At 58.9% G+C, this 27,752-nt stretch overlaps 1 protein-coding gene across 1 annotated transcript; it reads left to right on the forward strand.

Annotated features, from left to right (window-relative positions):
• The first annotated feature begins 80 nt into the window (after positions 1-80).
• Positions 81-27,193, forward strand: SEMA7A (semaphorin 7A (JohnMiltonHagen blood group)). Its single transcript, XM_086849433.1, has 15 exons — positions 81-245; positions 4,443-4,666; positions 17,246-17,379; positions 17,778-17,828; positions 18,086-18,181; positions 18,259-18,343; positions 18,782-18,892; positions 19,791-19,930; positions 20,146-20,324; positions 20,446-20,554; positions 20,927-21,125; positions 22,940-23,055; positions 23,602-23,753; positions 24,493-24,560; positions 25,607-27,193. The coding sequence occupies exons 2-15, from the start codon at positions 4,552-4,554 to the stop codon at positions 25,951-25,953; spliced, it is 1,902 nt and encodes a 633-aa protein (XP_086705559.1). The 5' UTR covers positions 81-245; positions 4,443-4,551; the 3' UTR covers positions 25,954-27,193.
• Positions 27,194-27,752: the final 559 nt, after the last annotated feature.

Below are 27,752 nucleotides of genomic sequence, written 5' to 3' on the forward strand. Positions count from 1 at the left end.
AGGGACATTTCCCCCGTCTCTCCCTTCCTGGCGAGACAGATAGCGCTGCTGGAGGCACTCCAAGGTCACGGGGAAGGAGTTTGCTTTTCCTCAGCAGCTCGGCTTGATGAGCCCGGTCAGCTCGGAGAGGGCTCTGGCGCTTTTCCCGGCAGCTTCTCGCGATCCAGGGGAGTTTGTTTGGATTCCCTGCGGAAAAATGCAGGCTGCAATTGCTGCCGACTGCAGAGGGGTCAAACCTTAACCAGGTGTGTGCAGGAGGATTTTGTGGCTCTGCTGGGGCTGATAAAGAGCGGGGGGTTATCAGTTTGTTTAGGGGGTGCTGGACCCTCCTTGGGCATTCCAAAGCTGCTGGCAGACGTGGGAATACCATTTTGGGGAGCCTGAGCCGTGACAAGTCACAAATCACCTTGTGACACCGGCCTGGAAGGGCCTGGGCGAACCCCCGGGCTTTCCTTTGGAGGCACAGAAGAAGGGGAGTCCCAGGCTGGGCTTTTGTGCTGCTCTCAGAATGACCAAGTGCAAATCAGCTCAGTCACAAGTTCCCTTCTGGCCAGATCTCCTGGGAAATCTTCTCTGAGGGGGTGAAATCTACTGGGAAATCTCAGCTCGGGGGCACGTGGCCCCTCCACCCCTTTCCTGGGTGGTTTGTGAAGGCCTGGGGGTGGCTTTTGGATCCCTTTGGTGGCACTTGTGCTGTGCTGTCCTTTGGCAGAACCCAGGGGGGAAGTGGTGCCAACTGATCAGTGCCCCCAGACTCCATCCAGCTCGAAGAGATGAGCCTGGAGAGCTGGCAAGTCCCCAAACTCCGCAGGGCTGTGGCCTTGGGAAGGCACGGTTGAGGTTTTTTGGTTGCTGCCTGCCAGGAAAATGAGCTGGGGAGATGGCGGGGGGAGAGAGAATTTGGGTGTGGAGAGCAGAAAATGCAGCAGCTGATAAAGGATCTGCTCTGCTTGCTTCCCTCCTCACTCTGTCAGCTGGGGAATGAAGGGCCTGTCAGCACCAAGTGAGCTGTGAGGGGAATTTCACCCATTCCAAACCCAGCCTTAGCAGCCAAAATGAGGAATGGGAGCTCAGATCTTCCAAAAGTTCTGTCCCAACCTGCTGGGCCATCAGTCCCTCCCACAGGTTTAGCGCAGGCTCTTCCAGCTCTGGGCCAAAATGTGCAGCGTTCTCATCTTGCCTGGGAAAGGATCGTGGAGAAGGGGGATGAGGAACATCCTCATCCTCTGTCCAAAAATGTGCAGCGTTCTCATCTTGCCTGGGAAAGGATCATGGAAAAGGGGGATGAGGAACATCCTCATCCTCTGTCCAAAAATGTGCAGCGTTCTCATCTTGCCTGGGAAAGGATCGTGGAGAAGGGGGATGAGGAACATCCTCATCCTCTGTCCAGCTCAGCAGGGTCCCTCTGGCAGTGCTGGGAGCATCACACCCACTTTGTGGCACAGCAAAGGTCTCCCTGCCTTAGCCAGGGCTAGGAATTCTCTGCTCGTGCCTTTTTTTTCTTGGAAGATCCGGCTGTGCTGGTGCTTCCAAGGGTCACATTCCTGGCCGAGGCTGAGGGAAGGTAACAGATCTGTTTTTGTGGAGAAAATCACCACACGCCTGCTCGGGTGCCAAGTGCAATCTGAGCTCTCTGGGTTGCCTGGGCCACAAACATTCAGTCTGTGATGAGTAAAACTGTTCCTCTTGGGGAAAAAAATCTGTGCTTCTGACAAGATTCCTGGGGGAGGCTGCCTCCTGATCTGTGCTGGAAGCGAGGCGCATGATCTGGGAGAAAGCTGCTCACGAGTTGTGCTGGAGAAGTTCTGATCCCGGAGAGGAGCAGATGGGAATTCCTGCCTGGAATCCGATGGGCCTGAGCAAACAAACCCAATCTCCGAGCTCCTTCCCTGCTTTGGGAAGTGTGTCCTTCCTTCCAGGCCAGGGCTGGAGGCAGCTGGGAATGGGAAGGGTTGGGTTTTCTTGGGGGTTGTGTGATCCACATCCTGCCCCATCTCCTGGAACCGCTTTCCCAGGCGGTGATCTCACCGTTCTGGGAGCCAGCTGCTTCCCTGGCTGCTCTCAAGGATTTTAGGGAGGAATCCTTCCCTCTCAGCATCCCTGGAAGTGCTCCAGGATGGGCTTGGAGCGCCATGGGTTTGTGGGAGGTCCCCTCCACCCCAAACCATTCTGGGATCCTACAAAAACTCCTGAAATCTTGAGGGAGCCTGAGGCTAAAATTTACCTGCAGGTGGAACAAAAAACCCCCAACCTCAGAGTCAAAACCAGGCCAAGCCCCCAGCTGCTGGGGAGGGGTAAAAGAAGAAATCTCCTTTCTCAGGAGTGTTTTTGGAGAGAAAGCTCCTTTCTCAGGGGTGTTTTTTTGGGAAGAAATCTCCTTTCTCAGGAGTGTTTTTTGGGGAGAAATCTCCTTTCTCAGGAGTGTTTTTTGGGAAATCTCCTTTCTCAGGAGTATTTTTTGGAAATCTCCCTTCTCAGGAGTGTTTTTTCGGGAGAAATCTCCTTTCTCAGGAGTGTTTTTTGGGAAGAAATCTCCTTTCTCAGGGGTGTTTTTCAGGGAGAAATCTCCTTTCTCAGGAGTGTTTTTTGGGGAGAAATCTCCTTTCTCAGGGGTGTTTTTTGGGAAGAAATCTCCTTTCTCAGGGGTGTTTTTTGGGAAGAAATCTCCTTTCTCAGGAGTGTTTTTTGGGGAGAAATCTCCTTTCTCAGGGGTGTTTTTTTGAGAAGAAATCTCCTTTCTCAGGAGTGTTTTTTGGGGAGAAATCTCCTTTCTCAGGGGTGTTTTTCAGGGAGAAATCTCCTTTCTCAGGGGTGTTTTTTGAGGAGAAATCTCCTTTCTCAGGAGTGTTTTTGAAGAGAAATCTCCTTTCTCAGGGGTGTTTTCTGGGGAGAAATCTCCTTTCTCAAGAGTATTTTCTGGGGAGAAATCTCCTTTCTCAGGAGTGTTTTTTGGGAAATCTCCTTTCTCAGGGGTGTTTTTTGAGAAGAAATCTCCTTTCTCAGGAGTGTTTTTCAGGGAGAAATCTCCTTTCTCAGGGGTGTTTTCTGGGGAGAAATCTCCTTTCTCAGGAGTGTTTTTTGGGGAAGAAATCTCCTTTCTCAGGGGTGTTTTTTGGGAAGAAATCTCCTTTCTCAGGGGTGTTTTTTGGGAAGAAATCTCCTTTCTCAGGGGTGTTTTCTGGGGAGAAATCTCCTTTCTCAGGAGTGTTTTTTGGGAAATCTCCTTTCTCAGGAGTATTTTTTGGAAATCTCCCTTCTCAGGAGTGTTTTTTGGGAAATCTCCTTTCTCAGGGGTGTTTTTTGAGGAGAAATCTCCTTTCTCAGGGGTGTTTTTTGGGAAGAAATCTCCTTTCTCAGGGGTGTTTTCTGGGGAGAAATCTCCTTTCTCAGGAGTGTTTTTTGGGGAGAAATCTCCTTTCTCAGTAGTGTTTTTTTTGGGGGAAATCGCCTTTTTTCCTGCTGGAATCCGAGTGCAGCTCGGGGAGCAGCCAGGGCCCTGCAGCTGCCCCCGGGGCAGTCGGGGGTGAGCTCAGAGCGCTTCGGGGCTGGGAATTACCACGGCCAGAAGCGAGCAGTGTGTCTTCCCCCTGTAATTACCCCGGCAGCTGTGTGGCCAGAGGGAAAGGTGAACCCCCCGCACACACAAAGAGGAGCCGGGAAATCCCTGTGGCTCCTTCAAATTCACCATTAGCCGGCTGGCTGGTTTATTTTTGCCTCCTTCAGAGTGCCCCCCTTGCCCTGAGCTGAGGGGGGGCTGAGCTGAGCTTCAAGCGCCACTTTAAAGGGAGCAGCTGCGCCTCATTCCCGGTGGGCTTCTCCCATTCCCGTCACGTCCCAGCCCGCTCTCCGTGCTCGGAATTCCCTGCTTTTCCCATTAAGCAGCGGCACAAAAGCTCCCGGGAGGACCTTTGGGATGAGGAGGTGGCTGTGCCACTCGCGGGGTGTCAAGGCTCGGGGCGCCCGGGCAGGGCTCCCGGCGTGTCCCCATCCATTGGGGGATGGCATTCCGGTGCTCGGGAGAGGCGGGTGTGATGCAGCCCTGCTGCAATCCCGCTCCTCTGGATCATCCAGCTGTTGCGCTCCCGCTCCAGCTGTTCCGCTCCTGCCGGCGCACCGGCTCCGGGCACAGCCCCGCGTCACGCCAGCCCCTGCCACCGCTCTCTGCCCCCCTTCTCAGCCCTGTTTCCCTTCTCCTTTCACTCGTCCCGACCTTTATTTCCCCTCCCCAGCCCCCGTGGGAAGTTCTTCGCGAGCCTCGGCCCAGCTGCGGCTTTTCGGGTGACAAAGCCACCGACCCCCGCACCTTCCTCTCACCCAGCAAAAGGAGGAAAACCCAAAAAAAGACAAAAACCCCCCCAAAAAAACCCCCGGAGACGGAGCGCCGGAGCTCAGGTGTTCGGGCGAGCGGCTGGGGGGTGTTTTATTCCATTTTCCTTCCGTAGCGAGTCCCGCCCTCTCCTCGCCATTGGGTGCTCGCAGCCCTTTTGTACGCGGCGAGATGCAGCTGTCAGCCCGCCCGGCTCCCCATCCCCGCTCGCTGCCGGACTAGGAATGGGCAGGAGGAGCTCGCCCGTTGCCCTCCTGGTGGCCCTGTGGCTCGGCCAGCTGGCTGCGTGGGCAGCGGGACGCCCCAAGGTGAACCCCAGGATCATCGCGGCTCCCCAAGGTGAGTCCCGGGCTGCACCCTCGGGATGCGGCTGCTCCCCGCGCCGGCTCCTTCCTTCCTACCTGGGTCTCGTCCTTTCAGCAGTAGGCAGGCTATTTTTATTTCTTTTGTGTCCTCTGGGAGGCTTTTGGCTCTCCTTAAAAGCCAAAGGGATGAGATTGCTGCCTTTTAATTGAATTTTTAGACCTTTCTTTCCTTTTCAATATTTTTTTTAAAAATGTTTTAAAAGCATTTCCCCGAGACCTTCGGACATTAAAGGCTGTCGAAAAGCATTTCCCCCCCGCCCCCTACCAGCTGGGTGTATTAGAGGCTGTCAAAAAAAAAAGCTCTGAGGCGGCCACAGGACACATTTCCTAACTTGCAGTTCTCCAGAAAGGAGAAGTGTATTTACATAGCTAATGCACTTATTCATCTGCTTTAACTCGCCCTGCTCGCCGCAGCCGAGTTTGGTGAGTAAATATTAGCCGAGGACCCCCGGTCTCGGGGAAAAATTTACAAGCGGCACGTAAGGACTTTTGTAAGCAGATCGGCTCTCGGCAAAGCCGAACAAAGAAATGTTCTCAAGGCTCCCGAGCTTGCTGTGTCGGCGCTGGTTTTATCCCGAGTTTTGGGATGAATCCCCTCCAGGCTGGCTGGAACAAAGACCCCGTTGGCTTTTGCCGGGCGAGCTCTGCAGCACAAGGGCTCCTCTGTTGCTCCCTGGCAACTTCCGAGAACGCCCATTTCCCCCGCTCCGTTCCGTGCCATCTGTTACCCTGGGCTGGCATTTGCGGTGCCCTTCGCCGGGCCGGGGGGGCGGTGGTGGCTCGGGGGTGGCCTCCGCTGTCACCTTGTCACACAAAGGGGAGCGGCAGCGGCGCGCAGGGCAGGGGAGGCTGCTCCGCTATGGCGTCACCGGCGCTGGCTGCGGGAAAAGGGAGCGGGAGTGGGACGGGAGCTGCTGCTGCTCCTCCGGGAATGCTCCCCCCCGCTCCCTACGGCGCCGAGGCTGGGAGGTACCGGGGGAAAGGGAGGGATCGGATCGCCACCTGTGTCCCTGCACAATGCTGTCACTCGTGTCTCACGCCCACAAAGGCCTCCAGCACCTGTCACCGAAGCTCGAGCTCACCTGGCTCGCCTTATCTCCGTCCTGCTCTTATCTGTGCCTCCGTTTCCCAGGGCTCGGCAGCGCTCCGGGCCAAGCGGGATTGCCATGGGCGAGGGATGGGAGAGAGAGAGAGAGCTGTGTCCTATTTAAAAGCTCCTTGGTGTCACCTCTACCCTCCCCAAGCAGGGCTGTGGGCGAGGGAGGAGGAGGAGGAGGAGGGGGATGAAGAAGCGGTGCTGCGGTGCGAAGTTGCGGGTGCCCCGGGCGGGCTGAGAGCTCCGCACGTTGCCGGGCTCAGCACGTGGCTGCTGCAGCTGCAGCCCCAGCCCGTGCGGGGGGAACGGAGCCTCATTTGGGGCTCATTTCCATCTGGGCCCCCCGTTCCTTGGCGCTGGGGAGCGGCGTTGCGGGCCCGCTGCTGTGTTTGCAGGGCTGGCCCCGGGCTCTGCGGGAGCTGGCAGCTCTCCCCTAATTGAATTTCTTACACGCCACGGCCCCGCAGCAGCGGCAGGTGATGCGGCTCGCCAAAGGCACCTCGGCGTGCTCCAGCCCCGAGCAGGGCGAGGGTGCGGATTTCAGGAGCCGGGCTCTCCGCAGGGGCCGTCCCTCCCTGCCCGCATCGGGCAAAGCCGCGGCTGCTTTTCCGTCCCTCAGCAGCACCGTGCCCCGCGGCGAGGCTGTGACACGGAAAGTCTCAGCTGCGCTGGATTCGGTGACATCCGGAGCCTCCCCGGCTCCGCCAAACCCTGCCCTCCCTGCGGCCTCCGCTGCTTTGGCCCCCAGCTCCCCGTAAGAGACGGGCGAGGGGACGCGGGGAACTGGGACAAAATGTCCCCAGGCCGAGGTGGCACAGCCCTGAGCTCACACCTGCAGACAAAGGAACACGGCGGCTCCGTCCTGCTGCTCGCAGCTCCTGCATGAGCAGCTCCCAGCACTTGGGAGCCCGCTGTTCCGCAGCTCCAGGGCCCCCGCGCAGGTGGCCAGCTCCGGGTCATTGCCGGCCACTCCTGACTCCGCGAGATTCCTTCCTCCTTTTGCCCGGAGCAAAGTTCAGCTCCACATCTCCGCTCGGGCCGTTCCTGCCGGCAGAGCCCCTGCCCGGCTGTCCTCGCCCGTGTCCGGCCGAGGGGGATCCGAGCGCCGCGCAGCGCTCCCACCATCCCTTCCCTCCCACCATCCCTTCCCTCCCACCATCCCTTCCCTCCCACCATCCCTTCCCTCCCCATCCTCCCTGGGTTATTTCCCCCCGTCCGGCCGGGCTGTTCTTTGGGCAAGCGCGCGGAGCTCTCGCTCCCGGGCACGGCTGCCGTGTCCCGCATCTCTGGTGTCCCGGCAGCGGGAGGGGACACCCGGCCCGGCTGTCTGCTGACCGGAAAGTCACCGAGCATCAGAAAACGCTGAGCGTGGCACGGAGCCTGCGGGCGGGCTCGGGCTGCTGCAGCCCGCGGCCTTGGCAGCGCAGGAGCTGCTGCCACTCTCAGGAATTTGTCCCTGCTCAGCCACACGTGCAGACATCCGAGGAAAACTCGCGTCTTCGAGGGGTGGGGATGGGCTCCGGCGGTTTAATTATCCCCAGCTCATTAACAGGTGAGCTGGAAGCCGGAGGCATCGGGTTCTGAGATAAGCGGGTGGGAAAAGCAGGATTATCCAACTGACCTCCGGCTGCCTCGGCGGGGTGAGCTGGTCCCAGCCCGCCCCGGGATACAGCGGGGCCCTGGAACGGCAGCTCCGGGAATCCGCCTGGGCTGCCTGGAACAGCTCCTGGGCTTTGCTAGGCTTGGCTGCCTCCTTGTCTGGGAGAGCTGTGTCAGCAGGGCTGGCGGGGAGCTCTCCGCGCCCTGGCTGCTCCCCACGGAACCTTCTGGAGAGAGCTGCAGAGCGGCTTGGGACAAGGGATGGAGCGACGGGACACACACTGCCGCTGGACAGGGATGGGTGGGATGCTGGGAAGGAATTCCTGGCTGTGAGGGTGGGGAGGGGCCGGGATGAAGTTCCCAGAGAAGCTGTGGATGCCCCTGGATCCCTGGAGGTGCCAAACACCGTGGCTTGGAGCAGCCTGGGACACTGCAAGGTGTCCCCGACCATTCAGGGATTGGGATGAGAGGATCCTTAAAGGTCCTCGTCTCTTCCCCTTGTGGCAAACGAGGGATTTCTGGTGCCAGCAGCAGCTTTTTCTCCTCAGTGACAGCATCTCTGGGGTTTTTTTGTGGTCCCATGGTGTGAAACATCTTTGTAGGACACTTTCCCACAAAGCTCTCGGAGCATCACCATTTCCAGGAGAAAGCTGCTTGCTTTCCCAGCAGTGCTATTTTCTCCTTTTTCACAGGGTTGGGGGATGCTGGGAGCTGAAAATGTTGGTTGGGAAAAAAAAAAAAAATAAAAAAAAAAGAAAAAAGAAAGAAAAAAAAATAAAAAAAGAGAAATATGTTTTGCTGCGCGCAGATTGAAAAAGAAGAAAAGCAAACCAAACAAATGGAGTGAATCACAGGCACCTCCTGTTGCAAGAGCACGACACGAAAACAACAGGCAGGGCACGGCTGATGGAAGTTGTGGCTGGAAAAGGGAGCTGGGTGCCAATTCCTGACCAAGCTCCCAGCTCTGCAGCAGCCAATTTGGGGACGGAACTGCTGACAACCGGCCTGGGAAGGTGTTCTGTGGGGGATGCAGCCAGGCTCGCTGCCTTAAATGGGACAGACTAAATTTAAACCCCAGGGCTGGAGTACAAACTAAATCTAAGCTTGAGCACGAAATAAATCTCTAAGTACGAGGTGCTTTTTTAGGGAAAAATCTCGCATCCAGAAAAAGGGCTGGGAGGTGAGCGAGGAGGGGAAATGGGTTCCGTCCGCTGGCCTGTGCCTATTCCTGGCTGCTCCAAAAATAGGGCTGGTTCCTCCTGCTGGGCACCCTTTTCCTGCCAGCCCCAGCTCCGTGGAAAGCCGTGGGATTGCTGCAGGAGCGGGGATGTGGAATCGCTGCCGTAATTCAGGTGTGGGGACACGGCTTTGGGTGATAAATCCCAATTTTTTGTTGACCTTAACCACAGCTCTGCTTGCCCGGGGTCAGGGCAGCGATGATTCCACGTCTCGTTATCCGCTGGGGTCGGGTATTCCCGTCTGGCAGGTGTGGGGCTGTGGGAGGGAGAGGGGTTTGGGAGTTCTGGGAGTTTCCTTGAGGAATTGGAGGCCAGTCCCAGCCAGACAAACAGCTGCCCTCTGGCTGCCCTGCCCACGGCTTTGCTGAGATCTTGGAGTTTCGGGAAGCTGGGTTTCAGATTCCTGCCCACCCCGGGGCTTTCCAAGTCTGGGAAATGAGGAGCTGCAGCCAGGGCTGGGCGTGAGGGCAGTGGGAATGCTGTGTCCGGCTGCTGGGGGGGTTCTGTGGCATTCCCTGGCACAAATCTGGAATGTCCCGGGGCTGGCACCTGCCTGGAACTCACGGCAGGTGCGGGAAGCTGCCAGCAGCAGGAGGAGGCTGGAAGGGCACGGCAGGACCATTCCCGATCCTGCTGGGCCATTCCTGCTCCCTCTGGGAAGGGCATGGTGGGGCCATTCCCAATCCCACTGGGATCCTTCCTGATCCCTTTGGGAAGGGCACGGTGAGGCCATTCCTGATCCTGCTGTGATCCTTCCCAATCCCACTGAGAAGGGCACAGTGGGGCCATTCCCAATCCCACTGGGAAGAGCATGGCACAGCCATTCCCAATCCCACTGGGATCCTTCCCAGTCCCTTTGGGAAGGGCACAGTGGGGCCATTCCCAATCCCACTGGGATCCTTCCTGATCCCTCTGGGAAGGGCATGGTGAGGCCATTCCTGTTCCCACTGGGCCATTCCTGTTCCCACTGGGCCATTCCCGATCCCACTGGGCCATTCCCAATCCCACTGGGATCCCTCCTGATCCCTCTGGGAAGGGCATGGTGAGGCCATTCCCGATCCCACTGGGCCATTCCCGATCCCACTGGGCCATTCCCGATCCCACTGGGCCATTCCTGATCCCACTGGGCCATTCCTGTTCCCACTGGGATCCTTCCCAGTCCCTCTGGGAAGGGCACAGCGGGGCCAATCCCACCAGGATCGGGAATGCACACACCCCACCTGTATTCCACAGGGATAAAACCTCTGGATCTTCCCCCTCGGAGCCTCCCTGGGTGGACACCACAGGGACACCCTGCCCAGGAAGGGTTTTCCAGCTGCGGGGAGCCGGGATCGGGAAGGGGCTGGAGCGGGGCTTGTGGATGCTGCTGGAGCTGCTCGGGGCAGGTTTTACCCCCTGGAAGGCCTTTCCTGGGAAATCAATGCCTGGATCTGACTTTCCTGGGCTGGGAGGGGCTCCCCGCATCCCTCTGAATCCATCCTTTGTTGTGTTGACACAACATCCAGCAGTGCTTGTGCCATTGTTCCGCCGGCCGCGGGATAAAATTCCATCATTTCACAGGCAGGAGCCGGGAAGCGGCGCAGCCTGGGAGCGCCGCTGCGGAGCGGAGCCTTTGGAAAAGTGGCAAAACCTGCCTCTAAATTTAGCCCCTGCAGCCGTGGGGTGCAGCGAGCGGCTCGGCGCCGGAGCAGCCGGGAATGCCGGACCTGCAGGATGGCAGAAATCCACGGAATCAAAGGCTCTGGCCTCGCCTTGCAGCTCCAGTGCTGCATAATTGTGGGGGGAGCAAGAGTGGGGCCGCGTTAGTATTCATGGAATTGCTGCCGAGCCCGCCAGCCAGGGATTTGATGTTTAATAAGGAGAATTCCAGCGTTCCCCGAGCGTGGGGAGAGCAGGGCCCCGGCTTTGAATCCAGGGCTTGTTCCCCGCGGGATGCAGGTTCGGGGTCTCTTTTGTTGCTTGCTGAGTGGGTGTTTGGGATCGATTCCAGCTCGGAGCGGGGTTATCGACAGCACAGCTCCCACAGGAGCTTCTGGGATCCCAAATCCCGAGCCTGGCGGCTGAGTTACCAAACCAAAAGGGTTTTTTTTTTTTTTTTCTCCCTTTCCTGCCCCGGCTGCCCCCAAGGCGCTCCCAGAAATAGCTCGGGAATGGTTGATGTGCCAGGGTATTTCCTTTCGGAGCGTGCCTCTGAAAAAGCGCATTTGTGTGCTCCGAGAGCGCTCTGCAGCTTGGCCCTGCTTTTGTGGGATGGATTATCCCGGCTAATGCGGGCTCCCATTGTCTCCCGGGCTCTGGAAAAGCTGGGATCTCTCCAGGGCACTGCGAGCACCCCGGGAGCGCAGGAGCAGGGTGGGAAAGGAGCCAGGGAAAAGTGGGATGGAGGCAGCTGGGAATGCTGGGCTGGAAAAGCCCCTCTGGATGAGGGTGCTGGTGGTCCCAGGAGGATGTGGGGAGGCAGAGGTGAGACGGGATGATGAGAAGAGGGAACGAGGAGCTCTCTTGGATCGCTGCTCAGCCCCAGAGCGGCTCGGGGTGATGGGAAACTCCGGACGAGCCGCGCCTCGCTGGGGTCTCGGGGTGAGGCTGCCGGAGCCTTTCACACCTCTGATTTTGGGGTTTCCCGGGAGCTCCCGGGCCTCTTTGCGGGGTTTTAGGGACACGTGTCCCCCCCGGTCCCTCTCCCCCATCCTGTGCTGGTTCTGAGTGGGCAGCTGGAGCTTCCCCCAGGTCCCAGCTGGAAAATGGGAAGGAAAGCAGCCCACAGCCCCCAGTCCCTGCTTTCGGGAATCCTTTCCTGCAGGAACGGCAGAATTCCGGTCAGGGCTTTTACCCAGGCCGGCCTGATGGGAAAGCACTTTGGAAAACCATTTAACTGCTCCTTCCTGGGATGCGGGGAGGCCCGGCCCGGGCGAGGCCGTGACCGCAGCATCGCTGCCCTACCTGGCCCGTGCCCTTCCCTGCCCCGGGGGGGACAGGAGAGGCCGGGCTGCCTTTGGAATACCGAAAATTCCAACAGGACTCGCTGATCCACGTTCCACAAGGCTTCAGCAGGGAGCTGCGCGTTCCCCCGGCCAGGGGAGGCGGGGAATGTCTCCCTTTTCCAGCATTTTCAGCCCCTCCGGCTGTCTGGTTTCCCCAGGAGTTTTGGGGTCCCTGCTCCTTTCAGGGACAAGGGGAGAGCAGGGAAGCAGCGCCAAGCGCTCCAGTCAGCTCCAAGATGAGCAGGAGGGGAAGGTGGAGGGAGTGAAAGCCGGTCCAGGATGGGATTCGGACCCAGAGGAAGCTCCTGGGGGGGATGGGACAGAAACCCGGAGGCGTCACTTCTGCTCTGTTCCTTCTGCTTCCCTTGAGAAATGACTCGGGTCGGGCGACGGGACCACCTCAAACCATGGTGGGGCTGCCCTGGGCTGATCCCTCAACCCTTCCAGGCTCTCCTTCTCCAGAGGGGTTCCCAGGGACCCCCGGGGGCAGGGACCCTGCTGCTGGGGCACAGAGGCCGGGCACAGGAGGGAACAGCGGGGAGGAAGTGGCCCCCACGCACTCGTCACCTCTCGAGTTTCTCCTTTCGCCTCCTTCTCGGAAACGCGTCCAGAAAATGTGAAATGTGTCACTTCTCACGCGGGGCTGGGGCCTCGCAACCACAAACTGTCAATTATTCCGTGGCAGGGCTGAGCAAACCTGCCCCAAAAGTTGCTCCCTGAACACCTCATTTGCAGATTATTCCCATAAAAACCCCCGCTGCTGCAGGCTCTGTGCCTGAGGGTGCCTGAGGTGTCCATCCCATGGGAAGGGATGTCCTGTTCCCGCTGTGTCACGCTCTTCCCTCATGTCACTCTGTTCCCTTTGAGCAAAGTCACACTGGAAGGAAAAACTTAGCGCAGCAGCTCCTTGGAGACATATTTCCTCTTCCTGAAATGCCTCAATTTGGGAATTTATAGATTGACTAAAAAAAAAAAAAAAAAAAAGAGGAAAAAACGCAGCTTGGCTTCTCACTGGCATCCGTGGCGGAGCTCTGGGGGTGGGAGCGGTGCGGTGAATCCAGCCCTGCTCCGGGGGGCTGCAGCTGGAAAATCCAGGGGTTGTCCTCCCGGCCTGGCCCGAGGGAACAGCGGAACTCCAGAGTTTTGGGATGTGGAGTCCTGAGTGACTCAGGAAGAGGCATCAGCGTTCCCGGGTGAAAGGGATGGGTGTCACCGCATCCCGGCTGATCTCCCGCAGCCGGATTGGTGCGGAGAGCCTTGTCCTGACTCAGAGCCGGGGTGAGGGCACATCCAGGGGCACTCCCGAATTCCCAGCCCTTAAATCAGCTTTTCCTCCAGTGCCCAGCCCATGCTGTCATCCAGGCTGGAATCTGTGCTGGAAAGGAATCCAGGCTGGGGAATGTTTGGATGTTTGCCATCGGGGCCACCGCGGGTGACAATTCCCGGGGCATCGCTGGCACAGCCGCCTGGCAAATCCCGGTTTTCCATGGGCTGGCAGTGCACCTCTGGCCTGCTGCAGCCGCGGGAGAGCTCGGCACGGCACAGCTCAGCCGAGGGGGCACATAGGAGCAGCAGTTCCAGGGAGGGGGAGCTTCTGGACAGGGCAATTCCTGGGATGGGCAATTCCTGGGGAGGTCAATTCCAGGGATGGGCAATTCCAGGGATGGGCAATTCCAGGAGAGGGCAATTCCAGGGGATGGGCAATTCCAGGAGATGGGCAATTCCAGGGATGGGCAATTCCAGGAGAGGGCAATTCCTGGGATGGGCAATTCCAGGAGAGGGCAATTCCAGGAGAGGGCAATTCCTGGGATGGGCAATTTCAGGAGAGGGCAATTCCTGGGATGGGCAATTCCTGGGGATGGGCAATTCCAGGGACAGGGCAATTCCAGGAGAGGGCAATTCCAGGAGATGGGCAATTCCAGGAGATGGGCAATTCCAGGGATGGGCAATTCCTGGGGATGGGCAATTCCAGGGGAGGGCAATTCCTGGGATGGGCAATTTCAGGGACAGGGCAATTCCTGGGATGCGCAATTCCTGGGGATGGGCAATTCCAGGGACAGGGCAATTCCAGGGACAGGGCAATTCCAGGGATAGGAAATTCCTGGGATGGGCATTTCCAGGGGAGGGCAATTCCAGGAGAGGGCAATTCCAGGGGATGGGCAATTCCAGGGGATGGGCAATTCCAGGGATGGGTAATTCCAGGGACAGGGCAATTCCAGGAGAGGGCAATTCCAGGAGAGGGCAATTCCAGGGAGCAGGCAGACTCCCTACCCTGCTCTCCCACCTCATATTCCAAGGTAATTCCCACTTGGAAGGAATTTATGGGCAGAGAAAATGAAGGATCTGCCTCGTGCCCTCCCCAGTTCCCAACACCCAGCAGGTCCTGCTCCCACCCCTCTGCTTCCATTTCTCCCGAGCTTTATTTCAATTCCTGCTTTTAACCCATCGGAACCATCGCCTCCAGCCCGGGCTGCCCCAGCAGCAGCATTCCCGCAGAATTCCCGGGGTGAGCTGATGACTCAGGAGCGTCTGGGCTGCGGGAGCCGCTGCCAGCCGGGAATGCTGGAGACAGGAGAGGGAAGGCGGCGCTGACTCAGCCCCAGCAGGGCTGGGTGATGGAGTTTGCCAGGAGAGGCTGCAGCCCACGCTGCCCCTCTGCTCCGGAGGTGGGAACAGCCGGCTCCGGGATGCTCTGGGATGCTCCAGGATGCTCTGGGATGCTCTGGGATGCTCCAGGATGTTCTGGATGCTCCGGGATGCTCCAGGATGCTCCGGGATGCTCCAGGGTGTTCTGGGATACTCTGGGATGCTCCAGGGTGTTCTGGGTTCCTCTGGGATGCTCCAGGGTGTTCTGGGTTGCTCTGGGATGTTCTGGGATGCTCCAGGATGTTCTGGGATGCTCTGGGATGCTCCAGGTTGCTCTGGGATGCTCTGGGATGCTCCAGGATGCTCCAGGGTGTTCTGGGATGCTCCAGGATGCTCCAGGACTCTCCAGTGCCTCTCAAGGGGCTCTTGGGCCCACAGGGAGCCATTTGCTCTGTCACCACGGCCCAATGGAAAGTGGGATTGCTCCCTTCTCTCCATGGCACCCGGAGCATCTCCCGGTTCCCTCAGCCCCAGGCATCCTTTCCGAGACGCGCCTCTCTCCTGGGTTTGATGTTCCTGCTCCCCTCCCCTCTGGCACGGAGCACAAAGCCGCCCTTTCTCCCGTTCCGGCCGCCGGAGCGGGGACATTTCCAGGGACAGAGGTGCCATTGATTCCCGCTCCAGCGGCAAACGCTGGGCACAGGGGCTCGGCGGGGTCAGCCAGGCTCTGGGAATGAGCCCTGTGTGCCCCGGAGCTGCGGGGTGGGACTGGGGGGCAGGGGTGACGGCAGGGTCAAACCTTCCAAGGGCACGAGCTTTCCTTTCCAGTGCCAAAGGCAGTTTGGGGTTTGCCGGGAGAGATGTCCCCGTCTTTGGGGACACAACGGGATGTGGCCCTGGATCCCTGGAAGTGATCCCAGGCTGGACACCCTGGGACAGCGGGAGGTGGGATGGAATGAGCTTTAGGCTCTCTTCCAGTCCCAGCAATTCCATGATTTTATGGCGCTGTGAGATGCCCTTTGCCTCCTCATCCTCATCTCCCGGTGCTGTTCAAACCCCAGCGCCGCAGTTTGAGGTGCGGGATTGCTCCCGCCAGCCCCACCAGGGGGAAAGGGGATCAGGCAGGACCCGGCAGCAGCTCTGCAGGGGCAGAGGGACCCCAGCAGCCGCTCCTGGAAGCGTTTGGAGGCTCCGTTGCCAGCGCGGGGAGCCCAGGCTGGCAGAGCTGTTTCCTCTCTCCCGTGAATCCCTGGGGAGCTGCAGGATAAACAACAAACCTCAGCGCTGGCCAAATGATTGTTTGGGGCTGGTTTGTTTTCATCTCTCAGCTCAGGGAACTCAGCAAGAGCCCCCAGAGGAGCCCCGGGGCAGCAGGAGAGAGGTGTGGAAGAGGAAGAGGAGCCGAGTTTGGAGATTTGCCTGGATTAGCAGCACTTTGGGGGCTGGAGGTTTCAAACGGGGTCTGGGCAGAGTGGCTCGAGGCCCGCCGGTGTTGGGGTCACGGCACTTTAGGGGATCCCCAGGAGTGGGGATTTTGGGAAGGGAGAGGCTGGGAAAGGGATCCCTCCTCTCCTGGGCAGGCTGAGCCTGAGCCTGGCTGCAGAACCAGCCTGGAAGTTTCTGTGCCAGATTCTGCAGCTCCGTTTCTCGGAGCCCTTGGACACAGGGCAGGCTGGGCAGGGCGCGGGGGGCAGGCAGGGATGGGATCAGCGGGGCTGAGGCTGCCGAGGGAAGCTGTCCCCTCACGGTGTCCCCTTCCTAATTGGAACTGGGGGTTCTGGCAGCTTCCCCAAGCCCTGCTGGGAAAACTCTGCTTGTTTTACGGGATGGGGGAGCCTGGGGAGGCAGGAACAACCTACAAACCCAGCGGGAATTGGGCGACCTCTGAGGTGCCGCTTCCCTGCTGGCTCGGGACAGAGGCAGTGCCAAGTGCCAGCCCTATAAATGGAGTCAGCCACGTGCCGCTGATTAATTAATTGCCCAGCAGTGCCGCTGCCAGCTCCAGAGGCGCTCCCGGCCTTTGGCTGAGAGCTGGGAGAGCTGGCCAGGGCAGAGGCTGCTCTCTTTGGGAAAGGGAAAAACGGGAATGCCGAGCTCGGAGTGCCTGGGCAGAGGGCAGCCCTGATCCTTGGAGTGATCCCTGTGGATCGCTCCCCCAGCCACGCGGTGGGGACCGAGGGGGTCTGTGGGGAAGGGGAGCTGGAAAAGCTGGGATGTGGAAAAGGAAGGGCAGAGGGGAGGCTCTGCTGCCAGGGGAGGGCTGCCTGCCACTCCTGGCTGGGACATGGAGCCCAGGGATTGTGGCTTGGGGTGAACTTTTCTTCTGTCAGACCTGGGCTCTGGCCTGGCATCCGAACCCTGTCCATCCTTCCTGGGATCCAAACCCTGTCCATCCTTCCTGGGATCCAAACCCTGTCCATCCTTCCTGGGATCTGAACCCTGCCCATCCTTCCTGGGATCCGAACCCTGTCCGTCCTCCTGGGATCCAAACCCTGCCCATCCTTCCTGGGATCCAAACCCTGTCCATCCTTCCTGGGATCTGAACCCTGCCCATCCTTCCTGGGATCCAAATCCTGCCCATCCTTCCTGGGATCCGAACCCTGTCCGTCCTCCTGGGATCCAAATCCTGCCCATCCTTCCTGGGATTCAAACCCTGCCCATCCTCCTGGGATTCAAATCCTGTCCGTCCTTCCTGGGATCTGAACCCTGTCCATCCTTCCTGGGATCCAAATCCTGCCCATCCTTCCTGGGATCCAAATCCTGTCCATCCTTCCTGGGATCCAAATCCTGTTGATTGTTCCTGGGGCTCCAGACCCTGTCCATCCTCCCGGGGATCCAAGCCCTGCTTCCTCCCTTCCTTGTGGAGCTCTCCCATTCCCGGGGGCGCAGGGGACAACAGCAGGAGCCCAGGAGCCGCCTGTCCCCTTTCCCAAACCTCCTGGGGGGCCCCAGCCCTGTGTTTTCCTCCGGGGTTTTTCCCAGGGGCACGGGAAGTTTGGGGATCGGGGGGTGCCCCCACAGCAGCTCCCTGAGGCGTGTGCCATTCCCAGGTGCCAAGGAATATGTGTTCCCGCGGACGGAGAGATTCCCGGTGTTCTTCCACCAGGAAAACACCTCCTCCATCTACGTTGGGGGTGAGGGGCGGCTCTACTACTACGACTTTGCGACCCGTGAGAACTACACGGTGAGGAGGCTCTGCTGCTGGGTTTGGTCTCAAAACCCCATAAAAAATATCTGGGATCCAAATCCCAGCCTACATTCCGGGCCCAGCCGGCTCCATCCCGCCAGGAAACAAAATCCCACCGGGAAGGAACGGCTGCAGCAGGGAGAAATCTCCCGCGTTGGGTCCTTCCCTGGCTGCCATCACTCCGAGGTCCTTGCTGCCCCACAGGGTGATTTCAGCCAGCCATCCTGGCTCGGATTCCATCCCTGGGATCCAGCCCGGCCTTCCCGAGGGGTTTCAGGCACCAGGGGTGTGGGACAAGGACACCTAGAGGGGATTGGTGGCCTCGTACCAAGCCCACGCGTGCTGGCCTTGAGAGGGCAGGAATGGAGAAGGCATTTCCATGTCTTTTATCCTAGGAAGAGTTCCCGGTGAAAAATGAAGGCCAGTGCGTGACGTCTGGGAATTTGGTAGGTCGCACCTGTGAGGGAACAGTGGGATGGGGAGGACTTGGGGTGGAGGAGGGAATAGTGGGATGGGGAGGATTTGGGTAGAAAGAGGGAAAAGTGGGATGGGGAGGGCTGAAGAATTTGGGTTGAAGCAGCTGCGTGTGCTTGTCATGAGCTCCCTCTGCCTGAGGAGAACTGGGAAAATCCAGGGGGAATCTGGGAAGCTGTGTGGGTCTGGGGTCCTTGTGCCATTCCCAGGCTCCTCTCTCCCCCGGCAGGAGGACAGCCGGAATTACCTGACCCTGGTGGAGCAGTACGGGGACGGGCTCTTGGTGTGCGGGACCGGCGCCTGCGCTCCCACCTGCTGGAATGTGGTACGGATCCTTCCCCCACCCCGGGCGGGGAAAGCCCGGCCTGATCCCACTCAGGATCCTTTCCTGCCCTTCCCCAGACGCAGAGGAAAGAGAGCCCGCCCTGGGATGGGAGAGGGATCGCTCCGTTTACCCCCGACTCCAACACCCTCGTTGTTGTCGATGGTAAGAGGGTTGTTTTCCCGTTTTCCTGTTTCCCAATGGTTTTGTTGTGCTCAAACCTTCCCTGGGAGGATCAGGAGCCCCCCGAGGGCTTTGTCCCCTGCTCTGGGTGGCCTTGGCTCTACTCATTTTGTCCCCATGGGAATGCACATCCCTTTGGGACAGAGGTTGGAGATTCCCACCGGGGCGTGGGATGGGGGCTCCGTGGGGGAGGAACGTTGGGAATCAGGAGCACTTTGGGTCAGGAGGGACCTGGGAAGGAGGGGCCTGCAGTGATCCCACTGCTCCAGGGCTGCTGGGGGGACAGGTGAGGATCCTTCCCAGGAACTGTCCCTGCCACCCCTCGAGGGTTGGGCGGCATTCCCGTTCCATATCCCTGTGATGCCGAGGGTGTCCCGGCTGCTTCCGCTCCTCCTCTCCCCAATCCCTGCCGTCCCACAGGCCAGGACATCTACTCCACCATTAAGAAGAGCCAGCAGAACGGGAAAATCCCTCGATTCCGGCGCGTCAGGGGCGGAGGAGAGCTCTACACCAGCGACACAGTGATGCAGAGTCAGTGCGGGACATTCCCAGCGGGAGGGGGGACATTCCCGGCTGGACTCTGGCTCCCAGGGGGCAGGAGAAGCTCTGGAGCTGCCTGTGGGGGCTGATCCCCGAGCTCCAGGCAGGAGGGAGCCAGCTGTCTGCACCCCGTCACCGCTTCACTTCTGTCCCAAACCGAGCCCCAAGTCACTTCCCCGTCCTTGGGGCGTGGGGAAACGAGGCTGGCGAGTCTCTCCTCCTGTGGGCTGGCAGGAAACCGGGTTGTGCAAAATGCCCGGCAGCTGGCCCTTGGCCTTGGGCAACTTCCAGTGCGGGCAGGGGCTGCGGGCAAACCCCAGCCAGGGTGAAAGCTGGGGCAGGGGCACACTGGGCTGGGCAGGGACAGCGTGGGGACATGGGGAAAGGACCCTGCTGCGCTTCCCTGGGCTTGCGGTGGCTTCCCCAGGCGGGAAATAGGGGATTATTGGGATAAAAAGCGGAATTAAAACGGCACCGGGGTAAAACAGGGAGAGGGGGGAACCGAACCACACCAGGTTGGTCCTGGGACATTCCCTGCCGTGGGAACAGCAGCTGAGGATGCTCGGAGAGGCCCAGGGATGCCCGTCACGGCAGGGGTGCGTTAATAGGAGCAGGGGATTTCCCAATACGGATTGCTCCTCCTGAGGGATCCCTCCTTCCCATGGCAGCTCCCAGAGCCAGGAGACACTCGGGTTTCCGTGGCTGCCGAGGCTTCCCCAGGCTCCAGGGAGTCGTTCCCTGCAGGGAATGAGTGTGTGGAGTCAGGCAGGGGGCACTGGGAAGGTGGCAGGGGCAGCCTGTGCTCTGAGCTGTCCTTTCCCACGGGCACAGCCGTGTCCCGTTCCCTGTGGATGAAATCAGCTCCGAGTTCTGTCCCTTCCCTCCCCAGACCCGCAGTTTGTCAAGGCCACCACACTGAGGCACGAGGAGCCTCACCAGGACAAGATTTATTACTTCTTCCGCGAGGACAACCCGGACAAGAGCCCCGAGGCGCCCCGGAACATCTCACGGGTGGCCCAGCTGTGCAAGGTACCCCGGGGACAGGGCAGGGTGGCAGCCAGGACAGCTCCGGGGGTGACAGGGACCTCACCTGGCCTTACCCAGCCTCGGTTTGGCCCCTCTGAACAGGGCACAGTCACATCCTTGGGCCTCGCTGGGATTGTTCCCAGTGTTCCTCATCAGGAACATCAGGGGGTTTTGGGGTGTCCCCCCCACGCCCTGACCCGGCTGTCGCTGTCCCCCAGGAGGACAAGGGAGGAACCAGCTCCCTCTCAGCCTCCAAGTGGACCACGTTCCTCAAGGCCACCCTGATCTGCGTGGACCCCGTCACCAAGGGCAACTTCAACTGGCTGCAGGACGTCTTCTTCGTCCCCGCAGATGACTGGCGGCGCTCCAAGGTCTACGGGCTCTTCACCAACACCTGGTGAGGAGCCCCGGCCCAATTCTTTCCTTCCAGGACTCTTTTCCCTCTGGAAAACTGCTGGAGCGAGGGCCACAGCCGGGGGGTGGCCGGTGTCCCCCTGACCTGCTCGTTGTCCCCTCAGGGGAAGCTCTGCTGTCTGCGTCTACTCCTTCGGGGACATCGACAATGTCTTCCAGACCTCGCGGCTCAAAGGCTACAACGGCCCCACCCCGGAGGTCAAACCTGGCCAGGTGAGGGAGCGACCCTGCTGGAGGTTCCGGGGGAACCCCGGGAAGGGGGCACAGAGTGAACTGAGCCCTGGGAATGTGGGGTGATGGTTGAGGCTCGATCCCCTTGCGGGAAGGGCGGGGAGAAAGGATCTCAGAGGCAGCCCTACCATGGCGGGCATCCCTGGGCTTCTCCGAGCATCCTCAGCTGTTGTTCCCACAGCAGGGAACATCCCAGGACCAGCCTGGCAGCCCTCAGGCACGGCTTGGTTTTCCCCTCTCCCCATTTTACCGTGCCTTTACGTTACTGGTTTATTACTGGTGCCGTTTTAATTCCATTTTTTACGGCCTCTGACGGCGCCTTTGTCCCCCGTTTCCCGTCCCCTCTGGCCGCAGTGCGTCCCCTCCGGGCAGCACACGCCGAGCGAGACCTTCAAGATTGCTGACAGCCATCCCGAGGTGGAGGAGCGTGTGGAGCCACTGTCCCCCTCCCGGAGCCCCCTGTTCCACAACAAACACCGCTACCAGAGGATCGGCGTGCATGAGGTGGCCGCGGGTGATGGGCAGCGCCACAATGTCCTCTACCTGGCCACAGGTATGGAGGGCATTCCCGGCCTGGAATATCCATCCATCCATCATACATCCATCATCCATCCATCCATCATCCATCCATCATCCATCCATCATCCATCCATCCATCATCCATCCATCCATCCATCCATCATCCATCCATCCATCATCCATCCATCCATCCATCATCCATCCATCCATCATCCATCCATCCATCCATCCATCATCCATCATCCATCCATCATCCATCATCCATCATCCATCCATCCATCATCCATCCATCCATCCATCCATCCATCCATCATCCATCCATCATCCATCATCCATCCATCCATCATCCATCATCCATCCATCATCCATCCATCATCCATCCATCATCCATCATCCATCCATCCATCCATCCATCCATCCATCCATCATCCATCCATCATCCATCATCCATCCATCCATCATCCATCATCCATCCATCATCCATCCATCCATCCATCCATCATCCATCCATCATCCATCCATCATCCATCCATCATCCATCATCCATCCATCATCCATCATCCATCCATCATCCATCCATCCATCCATCATCCATCCATCATCCATCCATCATCCATCCATCCATCCATCCATCATCCATCATCCATCCATCATCCATCATCCATCCATCATCCATCCATCATCCATCATCCATCCATCATCCATCCATCATCCATCATCCATCCATCATCCATCCATCCATCCATCATCCATCCATCATCCATCCATCATCCATCCATCCATCCATCCATCCATCCATCCATCCATCATCCATCCATCATCCATCCATCCATCCATCATCCATCCACCCATCCATCCATCCATCCATCCATCCATCCATCCATCCCAGGGTGGGAGCAGCAATCCTTCCCAAAGGAGCAACTCCATGGTTTTTTCCAAATTACTCATCCCGGTGCCGGTGGAGGGAGGTGTGGGGGGTTTAAACTGGCGAGCTGCGAGGGAAGAGGTGAGATGGGCTCTGGGTGGATCGGGGTCTGCCAGGGTTGGATTCTGCCTTTGCTGGTTAGAGAGAAATGGGAAAACATGGAGAAATGGGGTCAGAGAGAAACAGAGACATGGAGAAAAATGGAGAAACAGAGAAACAGAGTTAAACAGAGAAAGAGAAAAACAGAGTTTAACAGAAATAAACAGAGAAATAATCAAACAGAGAAATAGAGAAATAAACAGAGAAATAGAGAAATGGAGAGACGGAGTAAGAGACAGACAGAAATAGAGAAATGGAGGAACAGAGAAACAGAGTTAAACAGAGAAATAAAGAACAATTAAGAAACAGAAATGGAGAAGCAGAGAAAAATGGAGAAACAGAAGTAGAGAAATGGAGAAATAGAGTGTTAGAGAGAAACAGAGTTGGAGAGAAACAGAGAAACAGAGAAAATGGAGAAACAAAAAAATTGAGAAGCAGTTAAACAGAGAAATAGAGAAAAATGGAGAAATGGAGAAATGGGGTTAGAGAGAAACAGAGAATTGGAGAAACAGAAACAGAAATAGAGAAATGGAGGAGCAGAGAGACAGAGCAATTGAGATTTTCCATAATCCTGGGTTTAAATGCAGCCAGTGCCCTGCAGGGTCCCCCCTGGGAGGCCTGATCCAATGGGAAGGGCCTTGGATGGACACAGAATCACCTGGGGGGGTCCCGAGCCCTGCACAAGCTGGACTTCACCTCCCCCTGGCCAAGGGGATCCCTTTGCCCCATTCCCTCGGGATGCTGCTCCCGCCCTCTCCGGGTGTCGGATCCCGGCAGGCTCCTCTCAGGGTGCCTCACCAGGGCTGTCTCCTCTCTCTTCCCAGACAAGGGGTCCATCCACAAGGTGGTGGAGCTGCCAGACGGCGTGCAGAACATCATGGAGATCCAGGTGTTCCCCAACAAGGATCCCATCCAGTCCATGATCCTGGACCACGCCAGGGTGGGTCCCTGCTCTGGGGGTCGGTCAGGCAGGGATGGGCGGCTCAGTGCCAGCCCCTGGGGACTGTGAGCGAAATCGTGGAATTATTTGGGTTGGAAAGGAACTTTAATGATCATCCAGCCCCACCCTATGGCAGGGACACCTTCCAGCATCCCAGGTGCTCCCAGCCCCAGTGTCCAGCCTGGCCCTGGGCACTGCCAGGGATCCAGGGGCAGCCACAGCTGCTCTGGAAATTCCATCCCAGCCCATCCCCATCCCCACAGGGAACAATTCCTACCCAATTCCCCATCCATCCCTGCCCTCTGGCACTGGGAAGCCATTCCTTGTGTCCTGCCCCTCCAAATTCCCTCTCCAGCTCTCCTGGAGCCCCTTTAGGTGCCCTGTGATCTCCCTGGAGCCTTCCTTTCTCCAGGTGAACATTCCCAGCTCTCCCAGATGGGCTCTGGAGGGTTGGAGCATCTCCTTGGCCTCCTTCCAGCAGCTCCAGGGCCTTCCCGACCTTCCGTGGGACGCGGAGTGACGGTTGCCTGCGCTCTCCTCCCGCAGGCCGTGCTCTACGTGGGCTCCGGCAGCCGCGTCCTGGAGCTGCCCATGGACATGTGCGGGGCCTACCGCAACAACTGCCACAGCTGCGTGCTGGCCAGGGACCCCTACTGCGGCTGGGCCAACGGCTCCTGCCTCTCGCTGGCCCGCAGCCGGTGCGTGGGGGAGCAATCCCAGCTCTGATCCCGCCGGGCAGACGCCCGCGCCCGCGGCGTTCCCCTCCTGGGCTGGGCGTGGGTTGGGGGGTGGCTGCACTGTCCCCGAAAGTTTGGGGTGCTCTGTGTGGGTCCATCCTGTTCTTGAAGGGGTTTGGATACCCAATCCCTCTCCCTGAAAGTTTGGGGTGCTCTGTGTGGGTCCATCCTGTTCTTGAAGGGGTTTGGATAACCAATCCCTCTCCCTGAAAGTTTGGGGTGCTCTGTGTGGGTCCATCCTGCTCTTGAAGGGGTTTGGATACCCAATCCCTCTCCCTGAAAGTTTGGGGTGCTCTGTGTGGGTCCATCCTGTTCTTGAAGGGGTTTGAGTGCCCAATCCCTCTCCCCGAAAGTTTGGGGTGCTCTGTGTGGAGCAAAACCCTTGAAGGGTTTTGGGCACCCGACCCCTCTCCCCAAATTTTGGGGTGCTCTGTATGAATCCATCCCTCCCTTGAAGGGGTTTGGACACCAAATCCCTCCCCCCAAAAGTTTGGGGTGTTCTGAGCAAATCCATCCCTCCCTTGAAGGGTTTTGGGCACTCAACCCTCTCCTTGCTGCTGGGTCTCCTGTTGGTCATCTCCAGCCTTCGGAAAGGGGGAGGGGGAGATTCCCACTCATCCCACCAATATGGGGGATTCCCATCCCTGAAAACACCGCTTCCCAAAGTTTCCTCGGTGTTTATTCCCATTCCCACCCCCAGGGAGGTGCTCCAGAACCTGAACTTGGACTCGTGGCGAGGAAGCTGCCAGAGGGGCGATGTCAAGGAAGGTACGCGGAGATGTTGCAGTTGGGGAAGGAATCGTTGGGTTTTTGGAAGGGTTTGGATGGTGGGAGGTGGAACTGGAATTCCACCGGGCTGCAATTAGCAGAAATCATTTCCCTGAGCTGGGTGGGAAGAAATCATTTTCTCCTAAACTGGGAGAAAAGTCATGGGGCTTCAGCGGCTGTGGGGCTGCTGTTGTCACGCAGATCTGTAACATCGGGTAACGTCGATGCCACCGACCCCATCTGCGGCTCCTGGACGTCTGCCGTGGGTTTTCCACGTGGGTATTCCCACGGAAATCCTGATCTCTCACTCTGCTCTGCCACAGCTGAGCAGAGGAAGGGCAAAGAAAATGAAATTGAAAGGCTCAAGGGGTGAGGTGAGGGTCAGGAGGAAACACTCGAAGGGCAAAACAGGCTCAAAACTTCGAAAGGTATAAAGGAAAATTTATGAGCGGGATTAAAAGATGATAATGAGAATAAAATAAACTTTTAGATCGCTTTTCCCTTCCCCACCCCACACCTTTCCTTCCCACTGACCGCACAGGGAGACAAAACCTGGGGATTTTAGTCAGTTTATCACTTGAAAAGAATCGTTGCTTTGGGAAAAGAGTCTCTTTTCCACCTGGGGTCCTTCCCACGGGAGAGAATTCTCCGGGAACTTCTCCAGCGCGGTTCTCATCCTCTAATCCTCCTGACGCGCCGCGCCGCCAGACCCTCCCAGAACCCGTGGGTTCCTTTGCTCTCCAGATCTTCCAGCTGGGAAGCGTTTGTAGAGCTCCGGGGTGCGGGGAAGGAAAAGCCGTGCGGGGAAGGAGCCCGGTGGCCATCACGGGGTGGGATGGACCCTCCAAAGAGAGGAGGGAAGAGGAACCGCGCGCCTTTCCTTGAGCGTGTCAGCGCCAAGGCGTGGCTGACTCTCCAGCTGGGAGGTCACCACCTGCCAACCCTTTAGGGGCTGAAGTTTTGAGGCGTTTCCCTCTCCCTCGGCGCCGCTCGAAGCCGGATTGTGTCCGACTGACGCAGCCTCACCCCCCTCCGTGTCCCCTCAGGTGACTTCCGCAACATCTCGGTGATGCCCTACTCCCGCTATTACCTCAACTGCTCCATCGAGTCCCACTACGCCACCTACAACTGGTACCACGAGGACGTGCTCATCAAGAGCTGCAACACGTCCCACCCGCAGCACGACTGCTTCCACTTCATCCCCAGCGTCCGCCGCGAGCACTACGGCCACTACGTCTGCGTGTCCGAGGAGGACGGCTTCCGCCAGGCTCTGGTCAAGGAGCGCCTGCTGGACCGCCTGCGCTTCCTGTCCCAGCGCGGCCGCGCTCCGGCCACTCTGGCCTCGTGGTTCCAGCTGCTGCTCGCTCTGCTCCTGGCCGAGCTCTTCCACTGAGGCCCTGCCCGCTGCCGCCGTTCCCGCGGCTCCCCCGGAGCCCTTCGCCTTCCTCGCCGCGGGCCTCGCTGGCGGAGCCTCGGGAGGAGGGCGCGGCACGCGGTGGCCGCTCCGCTGGCCGGCCATGCATGCGCTGCTCCCCAGGGCGCGGCCACTCCTTGCATGTGATGAAGATGAGGAGGAGGAGGAGGAGGAGCCGGCCCTCGGCCTCCGGACTGCGGGATCTCCGCGGTTTTGGCGGATGATGTCGGGGTTGGCAGCAGCTGGGACACCCCCGGCGTCACTCGCGGGTCCCCTCCGGCTCCGGAGGGCTCGGAGGCTCGAGGGGGGTGCTCGGTTCGTCGTTTTTGTTTTCTGTTTGCAGCCGGCTTTGGTGTGGGAGGGATGTCGGGAATCGGCGCCGCGTTGGGAATTTGCATGGAAAAGCCTTGGAAGGTGGCTGGATTTGGGGTGTGGGGACGGGAAAGCGGGAGCGCAGAGCCCGGAGCGGGGCGGGAGGCGCTGGGCAGATGCTGGAGACGCACAAATCCTCTGCAGGCGGCTGAGGGGCCGTGCCCACTCCCACCCCAGCCCGGGAGTGCTCAGGGAAAGCGGCCGCGGATCTCAGGGCACCGGGGGTGGCCGCGCCTGTCCCCGGCTCTGCCCCTGTCCCCCGAGCCGGGCACGGGCCGGGCCCGGGCTGCGCTTCCCCCGCGCTTTCGGAGGTGTCGGAGCGAGACTAAACTGTGAAAACCGGGATTTTCCCCCTGAAAAAGGGGGGGGGGTCCCTCTCCTTGTTCAAACCTTGCCCAGCCCGGAACGGCCCGGCCTCGGGCGGGGACACCCTGGGGACACCCAGGCCGTGCTTCCAATGCCTGTCCTGGCTCCTGCTCGCTCAGGAGCGGCCTCGGGGCCTCATCCACACCCCACGGACAGAGCTTCCTACTGCACTACATCCCCGAGATGCTCCCCAGCCCAGGACAGAGCTCCTCACAGCCCTTCTCAAAGCACTTTAACTCTGTGGACTAACAGATATTTATTATTATATCGACTGCTCGTTACTGTCTTGTAGGATTTTATAATATTACAGCAGGCGGGGGCGGACTGCAGGAGAGGAAAATTCAAATAATAATAATAATAAAGAAAAAGCAAAAAAAAAAAAAACCCACCACGACAGCTACCAAAAAAAAAAAACCCACCCCCCCCAACCCTTTCAGACCTGTAACCAAAGCGGATGGTTGGAATAAAGAGTGGAAAGAAAGGAGGGAGAGCGCCGTGGTTCTCACTGGGAACGGTCGGGCCAGGGTCTCCCCTCGCCTTTTCCCACCTCCTGCTCCCTCCAGCCCTGCTTTTGCTGCTCCTGATCCAGGCCAGCGCCTTCCAGCGGCAAATTCCCGCTGGAAAACCCAGGGGAGGGATGGGAACCGTCTCCAGATTTTGGGGAAAAGCGAGCTGAGGGTCGCTGCTGGGAGGAGAAAGGGCCGGGCGGGGAATGGGAACTCGGGATTTTAAAAGGCGGGAGAGAACAACATCCCCAAGGCAGAGCCGACCCAAGACTCACCGCAATTCCCGGTGCTCCTCTTCCCTCCTGGAAATATTTGGGGATGGGAATGTTCGGGAGCACGGTGCCGCAGAGCTGGGGCCGCTCGGGGATGCTGATCCTACCTTTCCCTGCCTCCATCCCTTTTATTTTGGCACAGAATTCCCTCTGGCCCCGGCGGCCTGCGGCAAGGGAGGGGTCAGGAACCGGGAGTCGGGAGTGGGAATTTTGGGGTGGGAACTCAGAGCAGCCCAGCGCCCAGAGCTCTTCCCATTCCCAG

The sequence above is a fragment of the Cyanistes caeruleus genome, chromosome 13 (genome assembly GCF_971803275.1).
Source record: "Cyanistes caeruleus chromosome 13, bCyaCae1.hap1.1, whole genome shotgun sequence".
NCBI classification, from domain to species: domain Eukaryota; kingdom Metazoa; phylum Chordata; class Aves; order Passeriformes; family Paridae; genus Cyanistes; species Cyanistes caeruleus.